Genomic DNA, 18,771 nt, shown 5'->3' on the forward strand with positions numbered 1-18,771 from the left:
GAAAGGGGCACATTAAATACCCCTGAGAGCCAAAGAGCACATGGTTAATGGTCACTTACTCACAAACAGTAGGGAAGGACAGACCCACGAAGGCACTGGAGAGATATTCTGTGTACATTTCATTTGAGACTCCTTCCAAGTAGTATTTCTGCCACGTGTCTTCCTCAATCTAGAGAGAAGAACACAGGAGGTTCAAGATATGACAGCACACTATAAAAGAAAAACCAGAGTTTACCATCTGGCAAATGAATGAATGCCCTAGTTATGTGATGGTGACTGTCTTCAGCAACCAGGACCACAACCACATCATCCACGTGAAGCTTTCCATGCTCCTAAGCTCTTAGAATGGAAGTACATCCTCTCTAAAGCACCATTTTTCTAACCTGTATGCTTTTCAAGGGTGTGAAGCATGGGCATTCACCCACAATACTGGTGGGCAAGTAAATCGATACAAGTGCTTTGAAGAGCAATTTTGCAAGTGTTATAAAATTTTTTTAAAGGACATGTTCTCTTACACAACCATTCCATTTTAAGTATTCATAGCAAAGAAACAAATAGACACATATACAGAGACATATGTATAAGAACATCCTTCCTATTAATAAAAAATTAGAAAAAAACACAAATGGTACATTTTTCAATGGAATACAAAGAAATAATTAAAAATGATGGTGAAAATGTATATCTGCTCATATAGCAATTATGTAAAAATTACCAAATAATGTTAGTAGTCTGACCCTATTAAAATACCCTATAATTATCTGAATGCTTGTAAAGCCATAGAAAAATCTAGAAAACTTTATACGAAAACACTAACCATTTCTTGTAAAGCCATAGAAAAATCTAGAAAACTTTATACTAAAACACTAACACTAACTATCTCTGAGTGGAAGACTAACACTTTTCTCTATAGATTTCTGAGTTGTCTGAAGGCTTTTACAATGAGTGTGTATGTGTGTGTGTGTATGCATATATATATGTAAAAAATAAAACAATAACACAATAGAACAATACGTATATTTCTACTTTGGGAAAAAAAAGATTTTTCCAACCACACCCTGAGTATCACAAAAAGTAAAATGTTGTTTCAGACAGGCCTTACCCCAGATTTCATTAAAATGTGTCTTTTTTCCTAATTTATCAAGCTCTACTGGTTTTCCCAACAACCCTCTTCATGCTAAGCATTTCTAGAAGGATTTTACATTGGAAGTGATCTTTAAAAATTATAGCGTGAATAACAACAAGAATGCTGAGCCCCTATAGGAGGTCAAAGACCTTGGGATTCCCAAGGCAGGCAGACTGAGTAGTCCCTGGGAGTCTGTAGGCTGTGGCCTCCCAGGTATACCTCTACATAAGGTGAGGAGATGAGAGGCACCTTCCCAGCCAACAAGAAGTGACTCCTTACAATTTCTTGGGCTGATGCTGAATTAGAAGGCATCTTGCTTATGGCCCATAATCAGTTAGCTAGGGGAAATGCAATGCTAGAAGTTGAAAGAGACTTGGAAACAGTGGGAAATGAACACCTACCATCTACTGGGTGACACCCTGGAATACAAAAAAGGCAGGACTCACTTAAAAATAAATTGAATGCTCCCTGCTTCTATGTTATTTGCCTGCTTTGTGCAAGTCTGGGTGATTAGAGTATGTGGGTTAACCTCATTAGTTTGAGCTGCTTCTAACCTACTCCCACACATTAGACATTAGCTATGCAGTGCTGCTGGGTATGGGCTGTTTATCTACAAATTGGTCTTCCCCAGAGTGGGGTCTTTAAAAAAAAAGCACTCAACCATTTCTACTGCTAAACTGTATGATTTTTAAAAATTAACTGCAATGTGTTTAACTAAGCATAAACTTTTTAATTTCCCTGAATCATAAGATTTCAACTTTTTTTCAAATAAAAGATATTTTGACTTTATAAGCAAAGGCCATTAATTCTAACTAATTTGAAGAAAGCCTAGTCTGCATTAGTAAATAATTTGAAATATAGAATAGTTGGGGAATTACAGTACCATAATTTGTTTTATTGGTAAATAGGATACTATATGGAGAATTGCCAATGATAAATCCTCATGGTAGAGCTTCATGGGAAAATAGTGTTTTTGAAATGGAAGAATTCAGCCTATTCTTTCAGCAGAGACATTCCCTTTATAATGCGTTATGTTACTAGTTTAACCTGATTTTCAAAACAATGAAAATTGGAGCCTTTATCTCGATTATTATTGATTGGTGGTGGTATTCCTCAGTTAATATAATTTTAATATGGTCCTTTTAGTTATGGCCAGTATTTTCATACCTCTGTATCCTAATAGAACTATTCTTTTTTTTTAACATTTCCTTTTTTAAAAAAAATTATTTTTATTTATGCATTTAATTATTTATGTTTATTTATTTTTAATGTTTTTAATATTTATTTATTTTTTTGAGAGAGACAGACAGAATATGAATGGGTTAGGGGCAGAGAGAGAGGAAGACAGTTTCCCAAGCAGGCTCCAGGCTCCAAGCTGTCAGCACAGAGCCCGACACGGGGCTCGAACTCATGAGCTGTGAGATCATGACCTGAGCCCAAGTCAGATGCTCAACCGACTACGCCACCCAGGTGCCCCTATTTATTTATTTTTGAGAGAGAGTGGGGGCAGAGGGAGAAAGAGAGAGAATCCCAAGAAGACTCTGCGTTGTCAATGCAGAGCCCAACATGGGGCTCAAATTCATGAACCCAGAGATCACGACCTAAGCTGAAATCAAGAGTCAGATGATTAGCTGACCCAGCCACCCAACAGCCCTTGCAACTACTCTATAGACCAAATTTTATTGTAAGTTAATCATTAAATATTTTCATTAAGTAGACACAAATTTTTGCAGGATAATAGTATTATTCATGTTTGTTTTGAACATAGCAAATATTCATTCAATTATTCATTCAGCAAAGACTTACTGAGCATATTCAGTATCTATTCAGGACCTATTCCAGTTGCTGATTAGATCTTATTTAAACTGGTATTTATCTGCCCATTTTTTTTTCTCTTTGCTGGAAGAAGCACCAGATGTCTAGCTAAGATATCTAACCAGATATACCTTTTCCTGATTTTTTCCCATATTTTTCTTTCTGCAGGTTTTGCCTTTGTGGCTGATCAAAAACATTTAAGGGATTCAATGTCAAATAACTGGAAAAAAAACATACAGAACTTTTCTGGAAAGCAAAATGCCTCTTCTACATCTATCTGTGGATTCTGAGACGGTATCTACAATGCTAGATAGAGTAGCACTGAAGGGACTGTTTAAACACTGAGAGGTTTGACTTCACTGCTTAAGATTTTTGCTTAAGATTGCCACATCTTTAACACTATTTCTATATAGATAAGCCAACATGTTTTTGAGATTCCTAACAAAGGTGTTCTGGGGCACCAGGGTGGCTCAGTCATTTGAGTATACGACTCCTGATTTCGGCTCAGGTCATGATCTCATGGTTCGTGAGTTCAAGCCTCGTGTCAAGCTCTGTGCTGACAGTGCAATATCTATAATTGTAAGGGCAGAAGAACCAGTAATTATAATGAATCCTAAGACCTTTTAATCCTTAAGGGCAAGAATGACAAGTTGTGACAGATCAACAATAAGAACAGGCTAATCACATCAGGAGAATCAGGAAATGAGCCCCAACCCAGGACACTGACACCATAGCACACAGCAGACTCAGACAAGAGAACCTCAATCTTCATCCCAAGGCAAGGGCTCAAACTATCTATCACTTCTTACCAAGGTTTACCTTTCTAAGTCTCAAACCTGGCATCTTTGACTGGCTGAAAAAAACAAAACTGAAAGGACATATTCTTTTACCTTTGTCAGCAGTAAAGACATGCATTCTTTTTTTAAATTTTTTTTTAAATTTTTATTTTTATATTTGAAAGAGAGAGAGACAGAGCACACGCAGGAGAGGGGCAGAGAGAGAGGGAGACACAGAATGTATCTGAAGCAGACTCCAGGCTCTGAACTGTCAGCACAGAGCCCGACATGAGGCTCGAACTCAGGAACTGTGAGATCATGACCTGGACTGAAGTTGGAAGCTTAACCGACTGAGCCACCCAGGCGCCCCAAGAAATGCATTCTTAAGAAAGGAAAAATAAGTGTAATATATGTTGAGTTGAAAACATTTGTGCTTCACCCAAGAGAGATGGCAGTGAACAAAGAGAGCTAGAAAAGGTGGAGCGAGTTACTGTCATTATGATTTCCCTTTTACAGGGGACTAAACTGAAGCACAGAGAGGTTAAGTAACACACTAATAGTCACAAAGCCAATTGTTGGTGTGAATAAGATTCAGAGTTCATACTCTTAACCACCCACCATGTCACCTTTTGCTAGAGATGACAGAGTAAATATATAAGGAGGGAGTGGTGCTAGGATCTTGGGGGGCAGGATGGATTTGCTGTATATGAGTACCTAAGAGGGGAAATATCAGAACAGAAGCTCACCAATGACTCAAATTCTTAAACCCTGGAGCCCATGACCTTGTGAGAGGTTGATGAAGAGTAACATTAATTTTGAGTTGTAAACCGATGGAAGGGAAAAGATACTTGCAAATGACACATCAGCTAAAGGGTTAGTATCCAAAATCTATAGAGAACTTACCAAACTCAACACCCAAAAAACAAATAATCCAGTGAAGAAATGGGCAGAGGAAGTGAATAGACACTTTTCCAAAGAAGATATCCAGATGGCCAACAGAAACATGAAAAGATGTTCAATGTCACTCATCATCAGGGAAATACAAATCAAAACCACACTGAGATACCACCTCACTCACGCCAGTCAGAGTGGCTAAAATGAACAACTCAGGAAACTATAGATGCTGGCGAGGATGTGGAGAAACGGGAACCCTCCTGCACTGTTGGTGGGAATGCAAACTGGTGAAGCCACTCTGGAAAACAGTACAGAGGTTCCTCAAAACATTACAAATAGAACTACCTTACGACCCAGCAATAGCACTGCTAGGAATTTATCCAAGGGATACAGGAGTGCTGATTCATAGGGGCACATGTACCCCAATGTTTATAGCAGCACTTTCAACAATAACCAAATTATGGAAAGAGCCTAAATGTCCATCAACCAATAAATGGATAAAGAAAATGTGGTTTATATATACACTGGAATACTACTTGGCAATGAGAAAGAATGAAATCATGCCATTTGCAGAAATGTGGATGGAACTCTGGAAGGTATTATGCTGAGTGAAATAAGTTAGTCAGAGAAGGACAGATATCATGTTTTCATTTATATGTGGAACTTGAGAAACTTAATAGAAGACCATGGGAGAAGGGAAGGGGAAAAAATAGTTACAAACAGAGAGGGAGGGAGGCAAACCCATAAGAGACTCTTAAATACAGAGAACAAACTGAGGGTTGATGGGAGGTGGGGCAGAGGGGAAAGTGGGTGATGGGTATTGAGGAGGCCACTTGTTGGGATGAGCACTGGGTGTTGTATGTAAGCAATGAACCACACGAGTCTACCCCAAAAACCAAGAGCACACTTTACACACTATATGTTAGCCGAGTTGACAATAAATTATATTTAAAAAAATAAAAAATGAAAATGGAAAACAAATTTTGAGTTGCACTGAGAGTGTGGGCCTCCTCTCAGAGCATGACAGCATCCTTTCTACTCTACAAAATGGAACCATCTCAGCCTACAACTTCTTTCCTCAAATAGTACATGCTATTCTCCACATTTGTGTTGTGAAGGTATTTTTAACTGTAATGTAATATACACACTTCCCAGCAGAAAAATGAAGGAATGGGACCAAAGTGACTTAAGGAAAAGTGCCAAAATTAATTTGCCAGCCATGCAGCCATCAGTCAAAGGCAAAGCATTTCCTGAGGCAGCAATTTCTCCTTTGGCTGTCACATCAAACTCCAGCTGTTTTAGAAGAGCAAAGATGAGCAGGTGATGTGCTGTGGCTCCTGATTCATCAAATACTCACTCACAGAATCTTCAGTGAGAAAGGGAAATTGAGCCATTGGGCTAGCTCGTCTACACTGCTTGTGGGCTTATTTATGTTTTCTCTATTATCTAATTTTTCAACCAGTCTAGTTCAACCCCCCGAGTGAATGGTTGTACACCAACTCATGGGCAGACAGCTCCACCATCAAAGGGTACCTGCCAACTGGAAACATGAGCCTTGGCTTCGAAGGAAGTGACACCTTCTTGATCCTAGATTCTGCATGTGTTACTAATGGTGGGTCGGTAATGACACCTTTTATTTTTTATGCTTTCTCTGATTAGAGTGAAACTGTGTTTCTCTAATGCTAACAACCCAGTGAATGTGAAAAATCAACCATCCTGGCTGGGGTATGCTACAACCACGGTGATTTCTGTTCCCAGCGAAGAGTCTGAACGACCGTGGTGATTACGGTCAAATAATTTTGCTAACGTCTGTCCCCACCTCTGGAGTCATGTAAATAATTCCGGAGATTATCTAATATGCCAATTCTTATTTAACTGAAAACAAGTACACTATTTTAATCCAAATATATTGATATTATGCACATCAAAAATAATGAACTAAAAGGAAATTATAAAAACCAATGACCATTATGTTAATGGCTGCAATAAGAAGACGGGAGTCATCACACACACACTAACATTGCCCCAAACTGGTAGTAGGAGACTAGTGTATTAGCAGGTATTCAACGCATTACTATTTTTTTAATCTATCCAAATTTTAAGTTAATATTTTTCTCTAAAGAATGCACAGTTTTAAATCATCAAACTGCTTTGATAAGAATTAACTAGTCACGGGGCACCTGGGTGGCTCAGTCGGTTAAGCGTCCAACTTCGGCTCAGGTCATGATCTCACAGTTTGTGAGTTTGAGCCCTGAGTCGGGCTCTGTGCTGACAGCTCGGAGTCTGGAGCCTGCTTCGGATTCTGTGTCTCCTTCTCTCTCTGCCCCTCCCCCACTTGTGCTCTGCCTCTCTCTCTATCAAAAATAAATAAAATATTTAAAAAAAAGAGAATTAACTAGTCACATCTGAATGAACTTTGTACATATAAATCACACAATACATTGTCACTGTGACAATGACATGAACTGACAACCAAGTGCCTTAGATACCATTAAACGTATTAATTCCTACAACAAACAAAAAAAGGAAGAAAAGAAAGAAAAAAAAAAAGAAAGAACCCACAGGAAGTGTCAAGCCCTTGACTATAATAATAAACACAGGATCAGCATTTATGGTCTCTAGGCTGATGAGTGTATGGGTGGTTATTAAAATGTGTGGGGTCATTTATCCCCATTCTTTAACAGCATGCTCTGTCACTGAGAAAAATCTGATTTAATGTTGCATCTAATCATTTCTTGCTGGAACGAACAATGTTAAGGACAATTGAGTGTTAAGAAGTCTTTATCATTGGGCTTTTTGGATTCTCTCTCTCCTCATTTCCTCCACACACCAATCTTAACATATTTGTCCCAGTTTTTATCAATGGGCACAGGGCTACCTCTTTCGCCTTCCCTTTCTCGCCTCAACGTTCTTCAGTATAATGACAAATCCTAAGACCAACTCGTGGTATTAAAAAAATAAAGCCTTTGCATCTCGCTAGCTTATGTCCTCACAGGTGCCAGAACAGAGAATGCTTCACTGCACAGCTTTCTGGGGGTGGGATAAACTGGTGATAAAGTTGAAACCAAAGGAGAGAAGCAGAGGAGATGGGGGCGGGGGGAATGCACGGTGATTTGCACCTTTTCAGAATGTATTTCTTCTCCATGCCAAATTGCACTTCAATGCTGTACTTCTTGGATGTGGACTCAGGTCGGCTGCCCTTCTGAGAGCAGCATGGGATTTCAGGGACTCCATAACGATTTGGCATTCCACAATTATGGCCTATTTCAGATTGCATTCTCCAGAATGTGAGAGCAGGACGAAAGGATTTCAGACTCGTCCAAAGCCTTCAGGACAATGTCAATTAAAACAAATTATTTGGGATTTGATGGAATGCCAGATAACTGGTTGCTTCAGCACTGAACGAATAAATAAACAACTCCGAAGATTAATTCTGGGTGGACTTGAGCCAAATCTCTTAGACCCAGACTAGTGGGCTGCAGACTATCAAATGAGATTTCTTCCATCAGGCATTATGAGGAAAAAAAAAAAAAAAAAAAAAAAAAAAAAAACAACGCCCACATGAGGTGTTCTGAGAGCGACTGACAGACACAGCATGCAAGAGTGTAAGAATATATGGTGTTTCCTCTGCTATATTACCTCCAGCCCAGATTATTCTGAAAACACAAAGAGTGCCAGAGGGGCTAAAGCTAAAAGGGCTTAGTGCAAAGAGTGATATGAGAACTTTTTTTTTAAAGTTTATTTATTTATTTTGAAAGAGAGAGCATGAGCAGGGGAGGGGCAGAGAGAGTGAGAGTGAGAGAGAGAGAATCCCATGTAGGCTCTGCACTGGCAGCACAGAGTCCCAAAAGGGGCTCCAACTCGCAAAGTGTGAGATCATGACCTAAGCTGAAATCAAAAGTCGGATGCTTAATTGACTGAGCTACCCAGGCGCCCTGATAGGAGAACTTTTTTTAAGGAATTATTATTCAGAAATGATTTAAGAAAGTATTGCTTCTGTGGCCAGAAATTGGTATTTTTCTCAATATGTTAGAAGGCTTCTCTACTCTCTCCCGATTTTTCTCTCCAGTGAAGAAAGGATATCTTATGCTTAAGAGATGTCAGAACTCATTAAAGGTTGGCCTATTCACTCTCTGTCCAAATAGGACTTTGGCTTTGCAATCTCGCTAATGGTTAGGAACATCCTCATTTGTGCTTCAAATAATAAGGTTCTTAAAATATCATGAAAAGAATTCTAATCTGGGTAGAGCAAGCAGGAAGTAAATGTTCTCAAGCAGATGCCTGCTGAGCAATCCTCATGAGAAAGCAATCCTCATGGGGATTCAGCCCCCGGCGTGCAGGATTATCCAGGACAGAGCTTCTCAATCCATTTGAGGTAGGGGACCAGGTTTTGTTTTGATTTCCAACGTCCACTCTTTTGCAGACTCAAACTTCTGCAAAATCTAACAGAAATGAATTCCAAAAAAAAAAAAAAAAAGAAAAAGATATGCAAAGTACAGGTCCCAAATTTTTCTTGTTCGATTCAACCATTATAAAATTAATCTATCAAATTGCTCTCAAAGTTCCTAAGAACTTGCTCTCATTTTCTGTACTTTGTCCCTCGTGGATGAGTAGCATACAGTTCACAGCACCCATCCATGGACTCGCTGACAGATGTGCTGGCCTTCTCTTACAAACCCAACTTCCCACAATTCCCCCCAAGTTTTGGCAAAGTAGAGCATTCTCAGCTATTTCCCAAAGTAAGCGCATCAGAACTTACTAACAGGTATTATCTCGAATGCACAGAGTGGAGAGAGGGTCACCATGAAAATATAGGTTATTTTGAGGGCAGAAAATTCTATCTGAATCTCCAGTGTAGCCTATGCACCCAGCAGTAGCTCAATAATATTTGGAAGAAGTAGATTTGGGAAGGACTGGAATTCACAAAGCCAAACTGGGTTTTTTGTTTTTGTTTTTGTTTTTGCAATGGTTAGAGACTTAACATGTTAATAGTAGTTGTAAATCTGCAAACATGGCATTTAGTCACATGATCCTTTATTTCAAGGAGTAGCTCATGGAGATAGGTAATGCTAATCTAAAAACTTTCCTTCTTTCTGATTTCCCTACCACTTTGTTTCCCTTGATCCTTCTGTTGGAAATATATATAAATCCCTATTTTCAATTGTCAAATCCAATTCTTCTATAAAGTTTGCATCATATGCCCCCTCACTGGTGAGGCTTTTCATTTCCCAGGTTGACATGCTCTTCTTTGCCTTATTGGAAATGCTAATCAAGCCCATTTCTAGAGGGCTTGGGAGGGCTACATGGGGTTATCAGTACAGAATGATTAGAACACTATCTGGCCCACAGTAAGTGCTCAGTGCGTGTTAACTATCATTAGCTACCATCATAGCATTCAAGTCTTCTAACATCTGATGAGAGCTACAGCAAAGTAGCATTTGGAACATGAGCCCCTCCTTATGCACTCAACTTTGTATCTTCCAGAACAAGCAACATACTACCTTCTAAGGTGCTTATATAAGAGGTGCTCAATTAATATTTGTTGCATTGAACTAAGCAAGACAAAAACTAGAGAAAGAGACACAATGAAACAAGCAGTTTTCCTAAGTATCTAATCACAAGTCAGCACTGATGACTTCACAGCATTTAGTGTCGGACCATGCAATGAACCAATTCCTGCCTCCAAATGTTGAAAAATTCTGTATTAGGTTCTAATAAGGAATGGGTAGAACTGGGTCATTTTTAAACTTCCCAGAAAACTTCATACTAGGAGCAATATTTTTCTGGAAAATTTTGTTATCACAGAACTTCTTTGGTTACTTAACAAGCGGCTTATGGTTTTCTAAATTCTAAATCCAATAACTTAGAGGCTTGAGTTTGAAAGAAGGAATTCTCAAGAGCTGGTATACTGCCATCAATCCAACTAATGTTCTTCCCACTAGCTAGGAGTCTCACTGCCATCCCTGAAGAAAGAAGCCCCCTTTGTGTCCTTGTCTCATGACCACACTGTCTTCCGCATGGGACTTAGCCTTCTGTCTTCTCTTTGCCATCATTTTTTTGGATTGCAATGTAAAGTCAAACAACAATTCAACAGGGAACAGACTGAGCCCAGAAGAGGCTACATTTGGCAATCCCATTACCCCCAAATTCTGAGAAACAATGGTTTATTGATTGATTGATTGATTACTGGATGGATAGGAAGGGAATTAGAAAAGAAAAGCATTCTCCATCACAGAAACTATGAGCTTGCTTTGAAGAGACAAACCACCACAGCATTGCCTATGCCTTTGCAGGATCTTCAGTATCTTAGATGGTTTGGTTTATTGCTGCTATCACTCTGGATAATTTCTCACCAGGGGGCACTTCTGAGGCTTACTTAACAAAAGTCTTCTGAGGCTCTGAGTCCACAGCTTCCCAAACTCTGACGTGCATGTAAATCATGCAAGGTTCTTACTGAAATGTGGTTTCTGATGCCATGGTCCTGGGTGGGGGCTGATTGTGCATTTCTAACAGGCTCCAAGACAACAATGACGCTGCCCGGACATAGACCACACTTTGAGTAGCAAAGGTCTATTCCCTAAGACAGTGAAGAACAGAAAACAAGTATTCTCCATCATGCCTTTGAAGAATAAAGATTAAGGAGAATCAATCACAATCCTTTAAATTACAGATGAAAAAGAATGTTCTCCACGAATATCACTAAATACTGGAGCCAGTTACAGAGAAAGCTTAAACCTAATTAAGCACTGAGTATCCAAGTGTTTGGGTTGTTTTGGTAATTAGTCTAAACAATATTCCAGGAGTCCAGATTTATCTACTTAGTCTCTCTCCATTGACTCAGTGACCCCAATGATAGTTTAGCTTCCATTTCAATGTGGGCTGTGTAAAGACAGAACAATGAGATGGCTATATTTAATTCAATTAAAAATAAAGTTTCAAAAAATGGCCCTGATTTGGATCCCTAATTTCTATTCAACTTCCCCATTTTAGGACACAGCATCGAGTGTGAGGACAAAAACGCTTGCCAACTCAGTCCCGTTTTAGTGACAGCAGATTCTGGATACTTATGTCTCCTATCGCTGTACAATACGGCCTAATAAAGTCGAGCCAAAGAGACTAGATTTCATTTCAGAGCAAAGGGTTCAGCCATAAACTTTTGCTTTCTGGCTGAACAGAGCCATTCCAGCCGCAAGCATAAATTCTGCTAGTTTTAGGTATCAGGGTGATTGGGAAGCCAAATGGGTTATTTGTGAGCCAGGTATCCAAGGCAGAGGCACCCGCTTTATTGTGTATTCATTGTTATCTGGAACATCTCTTGCCAGCTACAGAATATTTTCACAGGAAGTTAGAAATGACTTCAGAAATTCCCCTCTGTGGCTTCCTGGAGTGGATTTTAGGCCTCATCAAAAAGACATTTGGTTCAGAGATTGAAAGTGGGCAGCTTATAAGTTGCCGAGGCATTTAGCTGGGCTTAGCAGTTTCCTTTTAAGGGGGGCCATGGTCCTCATTGGCATAGCAGCGTAGGAAGTACCAAAGCACAAGCAGGCTCTGGGTTCAAATCCTAACCTCCCTGCATGCCCCTGAGCTAAGCTGTATAACCTCTCCCAGGCTCAATGCTTTTACCTGCACAATGAGAGCAACAATAGCACCTACCTCCTAGGAAGACAGTTGAAATGAAGGGACACATGTAAAGTGCCTGGCAAATGTGTCAAGTGCCCTTGTGCACTAAAAGATGGCATTTACTGAGTGTGTACCCTGTAAAGTTCTATAAATGTCAGCTATCATTATAAGTAATGAGTGACTGTGATGGTGATGATGGTGATGATGGTGATGGTGGTGATGATGGTTACAACAGTGATGGTGATGATGGTGATGGCGGTGATGGTGATGGTTATAACAGTGATGGTGATGGTGATTATGATGATGATGATGGTGATAATAAAGACATTTCTCCAGCTCACACAAAGAAACAGAGGTCAGTTAGTTGGATGTTGGGTGTGTGATTCATGGCTTCCTATTGCTTAGCTGCTGCTAGAAGAGCCTGGAACACCACTGACTATCAAATGATCCTCTGGATTGAGGAGAAAAACTAAGAAGCTTGAGTTTGTCCCCAAAATGACCTAGAGGTCCTCCCAATCCCTCACCTTTCCTAGTGGCCAGCAAGTTCACTATAAATAAATACGATGGTAAGACAGATTAGATATTTGAAGAAAATAATGGCCCCCTAAAATAGGAGATGGGTCACATGTGGATGGAGCCTGAAGCTGATGGAGGAAGACCCAGCCTGGCCTTTGGAATGGATACCTAAGCCAGCAAGATCCTGATGGGTAGACTGGGCTACCCCAGTCTTCTGGTTCCTGGACTTGACTTTTGCCCACATGCCTCAACTGGGGAATCTCTATACCATACTCTTATTTATCATCCTCCTTCCTAGCAAATGGCTTTGCTCCTTACTTCCAGCCTCACCTTCCAGATGGATTTGGAACTGATACCTGGAGTATCCTTGGCCCATAGGATGGGCATACCAATAAACTGGTGTTTATTCAAACATTTTTTTAATGTCTATTTTTTTGAGACAGAGAGTGCATATGAGTGTGGGAAGAGCAGAGAGAGAGGGACAGACAGAGAATCCCAAGGAGGCTCTGCACTGTCAATGCAGAGGTGGATACAGGGCTCAAACTCATGAACTATGAGATCACGACCTGAGCCCAAATTGAGTCAGACACTCAACTGACTGAGCCACTCACGCACCCTTCAAACATTATTTTTTAAAAATACTTGCTCAACTCATATTTGGAGTAGAGGCTAAGCACTCGTGGGGACATAAGAGAGAAGAATGATCAACTGCTCAGAGTCTTTAGCCTCTACTACCCTTATAATATATTTCTGGCCTCAATTTTGCAAACTTCCCTCAAAAAAGAAAAAAAAAGCTTTGCAGTTAAGTGGATTTATCCTTTTTAGTAGGCAATTTAGAAAATATCTGTTGTCACTTGGGGGGAGAAAGCCCATCCCTTCCACTCCAAATAGTTTACCAAAGTATTCCTTCCAACTGCAAACTTCATGCCTCCTGAGAAGAGTTCTGGAAGGCATGTTTTCTCCTTCTGGTTGTATTTCTAGGAAAATGTTAGCAATCATTATAATTCATTATTCCCCCAAAACTGTCAGGCTAGCTCTCATCCTGCAGTTGGTATAGACTTGTGATGATCTTGTTTGGGCAGGGACAGGTCTCTCTGTCCCTCTAAGTTCACTGGTCCCGTAAGCAAGGTCAAGTCAATAGTACATTTCAAGCCTCCAGGCACAAGCTGGGAGGTTGCTAGTCTCTCTGAGTTCTCCCCAGGTAACTCACTCTAGCACACAGCTTTTCTCCTGTAGGTCACTCCACTGTAAGGCTCTGTGTTGGGCAAGGCTGCACTAGCTAGCTGGGCTTTCATTACATATGGGGAACAATAGTCAGTGAGTATCCATTCACAGAAGAGGCCTGGGAAAAACCAAACAGAGGCACCCAGTTTTCACCTTTAAAGCTTCTAGCTTAGGGGGCTGGGGGTGGGGTTTTTGACAGGAAGGTTGAAAGGGTTGAAGGAAGCAGTGTCATTTAGACCAATGAACAATGCTCCTGTCCTAGAAAGTGTACTCAGGCAGAAAATTCTGCTAACCTTGTATCTCACTACAAAGAGTTCTGGAGACCTCCCCCAACATCAGTCATTTACAAAGATGTTGGCAACACAAAAGTGTAAGCAATATAGGGAGGGATACCTTTATGCCACCCTTGAGATTGGTTTTATATTAGGTTCACCCCTCTATCTTCTCCCATCAGTGATTCAAGCCCAACCCAGTCTCAAGTCTCATGGCAAATAGAAGCCCAAACAGTACCACCCACTCCTAAGAAGGAAGAAAGAGGCTAGGGGCTTTAACACACTTGCAATCATTCCAATAATCATCTATACTCTCACACATTTTACAGTGGGAAAATATGAAGCTCAGAAAAGTTGAATAAGCAGTCCAAGGTCCTACAACAAATTATGTCCTAAATCAGAGTCTTTACAGCTTTCTCACTGCCCAGCCCTCTACTTGTTACACAGCTATACAAGTCCCTTCACATTTCACAAGTGAGGGAGAAAAGGCAGAGTGAGGGCTATGCTGGAAAATTTGGAACATGGTGGTCCATGGATGTATCTGTATAGGGAGACACTATCCAACATCTTTGGCCAAACAATCCTGATACTTAATCTGAATTCTGAAAGGGGCACCAAGTATTCCTCTTTTGTTGCTTCCTTCCACACTAGTATATTCAGAAGAAAAAATACCCAACCACTGAAAGAAATGGCCTCTTGCTGACAAACTTTAACTAAAATAAGAAACCCAACAGAAACTCTTTCTTAAATGATACTTACTTTGTCACAGTCTAGAGAAAGGAGAAACTGATTAAATCCATCGTACTAAAAAGCAATGCCATAAGTATGAAGGCTAGGAATAAACACAGATTTCTCTTGGTAGACTGCCAGCAAGGAGCTTTTGTACACCAAGATCAATGGGCACAGATATAGATGTTATTTCTCAATGGGCAGAGATTGCCTATCTACTGATACAATATGGGAAAAAGAGAGGAAATGCTATCTTTTACTCATATATGTCAACTAATTCCATCTGCTTCCCACCCTACTTCCCATCCCCTATGGCAAATAAAGCACAGCACTGAGGCAGGGAACCTGCATTTCTTAGAACTTCAAACCCTAATAAGTGGGCCTGAATCACTCTTGTTACCCTGAAATACAAGTGGCATTAATGATAAAAACTAAAAAAATTATACCCAGTTGAAAGGTTTTATTGCACACCATTTTTCAAGATGGCAGATGGATGCCTAAATTGATCTCAGTGTCATTTTACTGTTGTCCCAAAGTTTCTCTAAATCAGCCAAATGAGTTTGAAGTTGAAATAGCCACCTCATATTGTTCTACCAGGAGAGGCACAGGAGTTTGCCGTAATGTAGCTTGCCATATTATGTTATCTATAGCTTCGGATGAAAAGGTGGATAATCTCAAACCCATCCCAAAGAGAATGATTACTGAATATGTTAAAAGGACCCGATGATGACAATACCGTCCCATAGGCAATATTCTCCTGGGTCTGACTATAAAAGACAATCTAAAGCACTATTTGGGTTTTTGGTTCTGGATAAGGTCGAATAAGTACTCTCTGCCCTGTATATTTCACTGAATGCATCTCTTAAACCTTGACAGAATGCATGGAGTAGCCAGTTGAAGACCCTGACAAGTGAACAATAGCAGACAGATTAGAGGAAATGACCAGAATTGGAAGTATCACCAAATCGGCAATGAGTTTACTATTATTTTTCCTCTCCATCCTCCAGCCTGACCTCAGAACCTATAAGCGAGGACCAGGATGTGGACAGAAAACTCCAAGAGAAGCTACGGTTCTGGCTCAAACACCAGTAGAAGGAATTCCTAATACTCAGGAAGAATGGGAGAAATCATGTTTTCTCTTTTTTTCTTTTTCTTTTCTACTCTTTTCTAGCACCTGTACCCCTAAGGTATCCAGTGGTGGCAGTAGCAGCTGTGGCAATGGGAGCTGGAAGGACATGAGCGGTAGGAGAACCTCCACTGGCTAGAGGATCTGAGGTCCCAGAAGAGTGAGAGACAAAGCCCTGTTGCTTCTTGTCATTGTCATTGTCTCCCCCTGGGTGGGCACATAGGAGCAGGAAATGTACAATAAGCAGGGAAAGTAAAGCCCCAGCTTTCTGGTCAGAGGCTAAAAAGAGGAGGAGGCTGACAGCCATGGAGGCTGACAATTCCCTGGTTGATCACAGAGAAAGAGGACTTGGGAAAGTAGCCTCTTACAATCATTTCTGAACTTCTGGGCTTACCCTGAGCTGTGCATGGATGAAGCTGGCCCTATATACAGCATATATAGATTTTGAGAACAAACTATAATGTAGACTATTGCCCAGTCTGAGACTGATGTGAGACAGATCCAAAGAGCACTGCCAATGCTTTGAAATTCAACTGACATTGGAATCACAATCCATAGAAGCCTGGTCAGAACATGCAGCCTAAAATCCAATAGGTTGATTACATGTCAAAATAAAATTATCAACATTTTTTCTAAGATCAAAATAGACCCAAAGTTTCAAAATAAAAAAAAAAAATCAAAATGTCCAGGATACAATAAAAAAAATTACTTGGCTTATGAATAAACAGGAAAATCTCAACTTGCATTCATCCAATGCCTAGACACCACAGATATTAGAATTATCTAACAAAATCCATTAAGCAGCTATTTTAAAAACACTTCAACAATTAAAGGAGAAAACTTTTGTAAAGAATTAAAAGACAAAAAGCCTTAGTAAAGAAACAAGATAAAAATGAGAATCATATGAAAGTTCTAGAGTTGAAAAATACAATAACACACTCACTGGATGGGTTCAGTAGCAAAATGGAGATGGCAGAAGAAAGAATCAATGAACTTGAAGTTTGAAGCAACATAAATAGTTCAGTTTGAACAACAGAGAGAAAAAAAAATTCTTTAAATGAATACAGCCTGAGGGCCCTGTGGTGTATTAGAAAAGGTCTAATATTTGTGTCATATGAATCCCAGAATGAAAGCAAGAGAGAGTATAGAGCAGGAAATATATTTGAAGAAATAATGAACAAAACCTCCCAAATTTTACCAAAGACAAACCTAGAGATACAAGAATCTCAGTGAGCTCCAGCAGAATAAGCCCAAGGGAATAATGTTCAAACACAGTGTAATCAAATGATAGAAAACCAGAGACAATAAAAAATTTTTAAAGCAAGCAAAGAAAAATCACTCATTACTTATAGGTTAACAATAATTCAAATGACTACAGATTTCTCATCAGAAACAGTGGAGGCAAGAAGGAAGTAGAACAACATTTCAAAGTACTGAAATAACAGATCTGTCAACCCAGAATTCTGTATACGCCAAAACTGACCTTCAGGAATTAAGGTGAATTAAAGACATTCTTGGATGAAGGAAAATAGTATCTGTTTCCAGCAAACTGCTCTAACGGAATTGTTAAAGAAAGCTGTTCAGACAGAATGAGAAGAATAACAAATGGAAAGCTGGAATATCAGGAATGAAGAAAGAACAACAGAAAGGGGAAATATCAGGATAAATATAAAAGATGATACTGTTCTTTAAAATATGTTTAATGGTTGAGGGGTGCCTGGGTGGCTCAGTCAGTTAAGTATCCGACTTTGGCCAGGTCACGATCTTGCAGTTCATGAGTTGCAGCCCTGTGTCAGGCTTTGTGCTGACAGCTGGAGCCTGGAGGCTGCTTAGGATTCTGTGTCTCCCTCTCTCTCTCCGCCCCTCCCCTAACTTGTGCTCTCTCTCTCTCTTTCTCTCTCAAAAAAGAAATAAACATTGAAAAAATGAAAATAAAATAAATAAAATATGTTTCATGGTTGAAAGTAAAAAAATTATAGCACTGTCTTATGGGGTTGTCAGTGTATATAGATATAACACAACAACAACAACAACAACAAAAATGGGGAGGGTAAAGAGACCTATAGGTTCATAAGGTTTCTACATTACACCTAAAGAGGTAAGTCACTGAATCTAAGTAGACTTGAGAAGTATGTACATTACAATCCCATGGCCAATCAATTACAAGGCTATATATATATATATATATATGTATATATATGTATGCAATATATATATATATATGCAATAAGAAATACTACAGACAAAATGGAATACTAAAAATGTTCAAAATAACCCCAAAGAAGAAACTAAAACAGATGAAACAGAAAACAAAGAGCAAAATATTAGACCTACATTATAGATAAATAGTCTAACACACCTTTTAACAAACAGATTCACAGAATGGAATTTTTAAAAAATTACCTAACTATAAGTTGTCTAGAAGAAAATCACTTAAAATTTAAAGATACAGTTTGGTTTAGACAGAAAATGATGAGAAAAGTTTTTTTTCCCTGTGAAAGCACTAGTCAAAAAAGAAAGCTTGAGTGGGTTTGTTAACATCAGATCTGAAGTCTACTAGACTTCAGAAAAAGAGAATAACCAAGAATATTAGGGACAATATTTAATGATAAAAAGGATCGATTCACCAAAAGAAAGAAAGAAAAAAAACAAGAATGCAAATGTATATGCATT

The 18,771-nt window shown here is 39.4% G+C and overlaps 1 protein-coding gene across 5 annotated transcripts in view; it reads right to left on the reverse strand.

The window, feature by feature from the left end:
- KCNMA1 (potassium calcium-activated channel subfamily M alpha 1) overlaps positions 1-18,771 on the reverse strand; it is a 731,687-nt gene that overhangs the window by 160,528 nt on the left and 552,388 nt on the right. For all 5 annotated transcript variants that reach the window (XM_047073026.1, XM_047073024.1, XM_047073023.1 and 2 more), the window contains one exon: positions 60-169. In XM_047073026.1, coding sequence (XP_046928982.1) covers positions 60-169 — 110 coding nt within the window. The remainder of the gene's footprint in view (positions 1-59; positions 170-18,771) is intronic.

This window comes from Lynx rufus, unplaced genomic scaffold (genome assembly GCF_022079265.1).
Source record: "Lynx rufus isolate CCGP_SWC_20201006 ecotype Redwood Valley unplaced genomic scaffold, mLynRuf1.p SCAF_11, whole genome shotgun sequence".
NCBI lineage: Eukaryota > Metazoa > Chordata > Mammalia > Carnivora > Felidae > Lynx > Lynx rufus.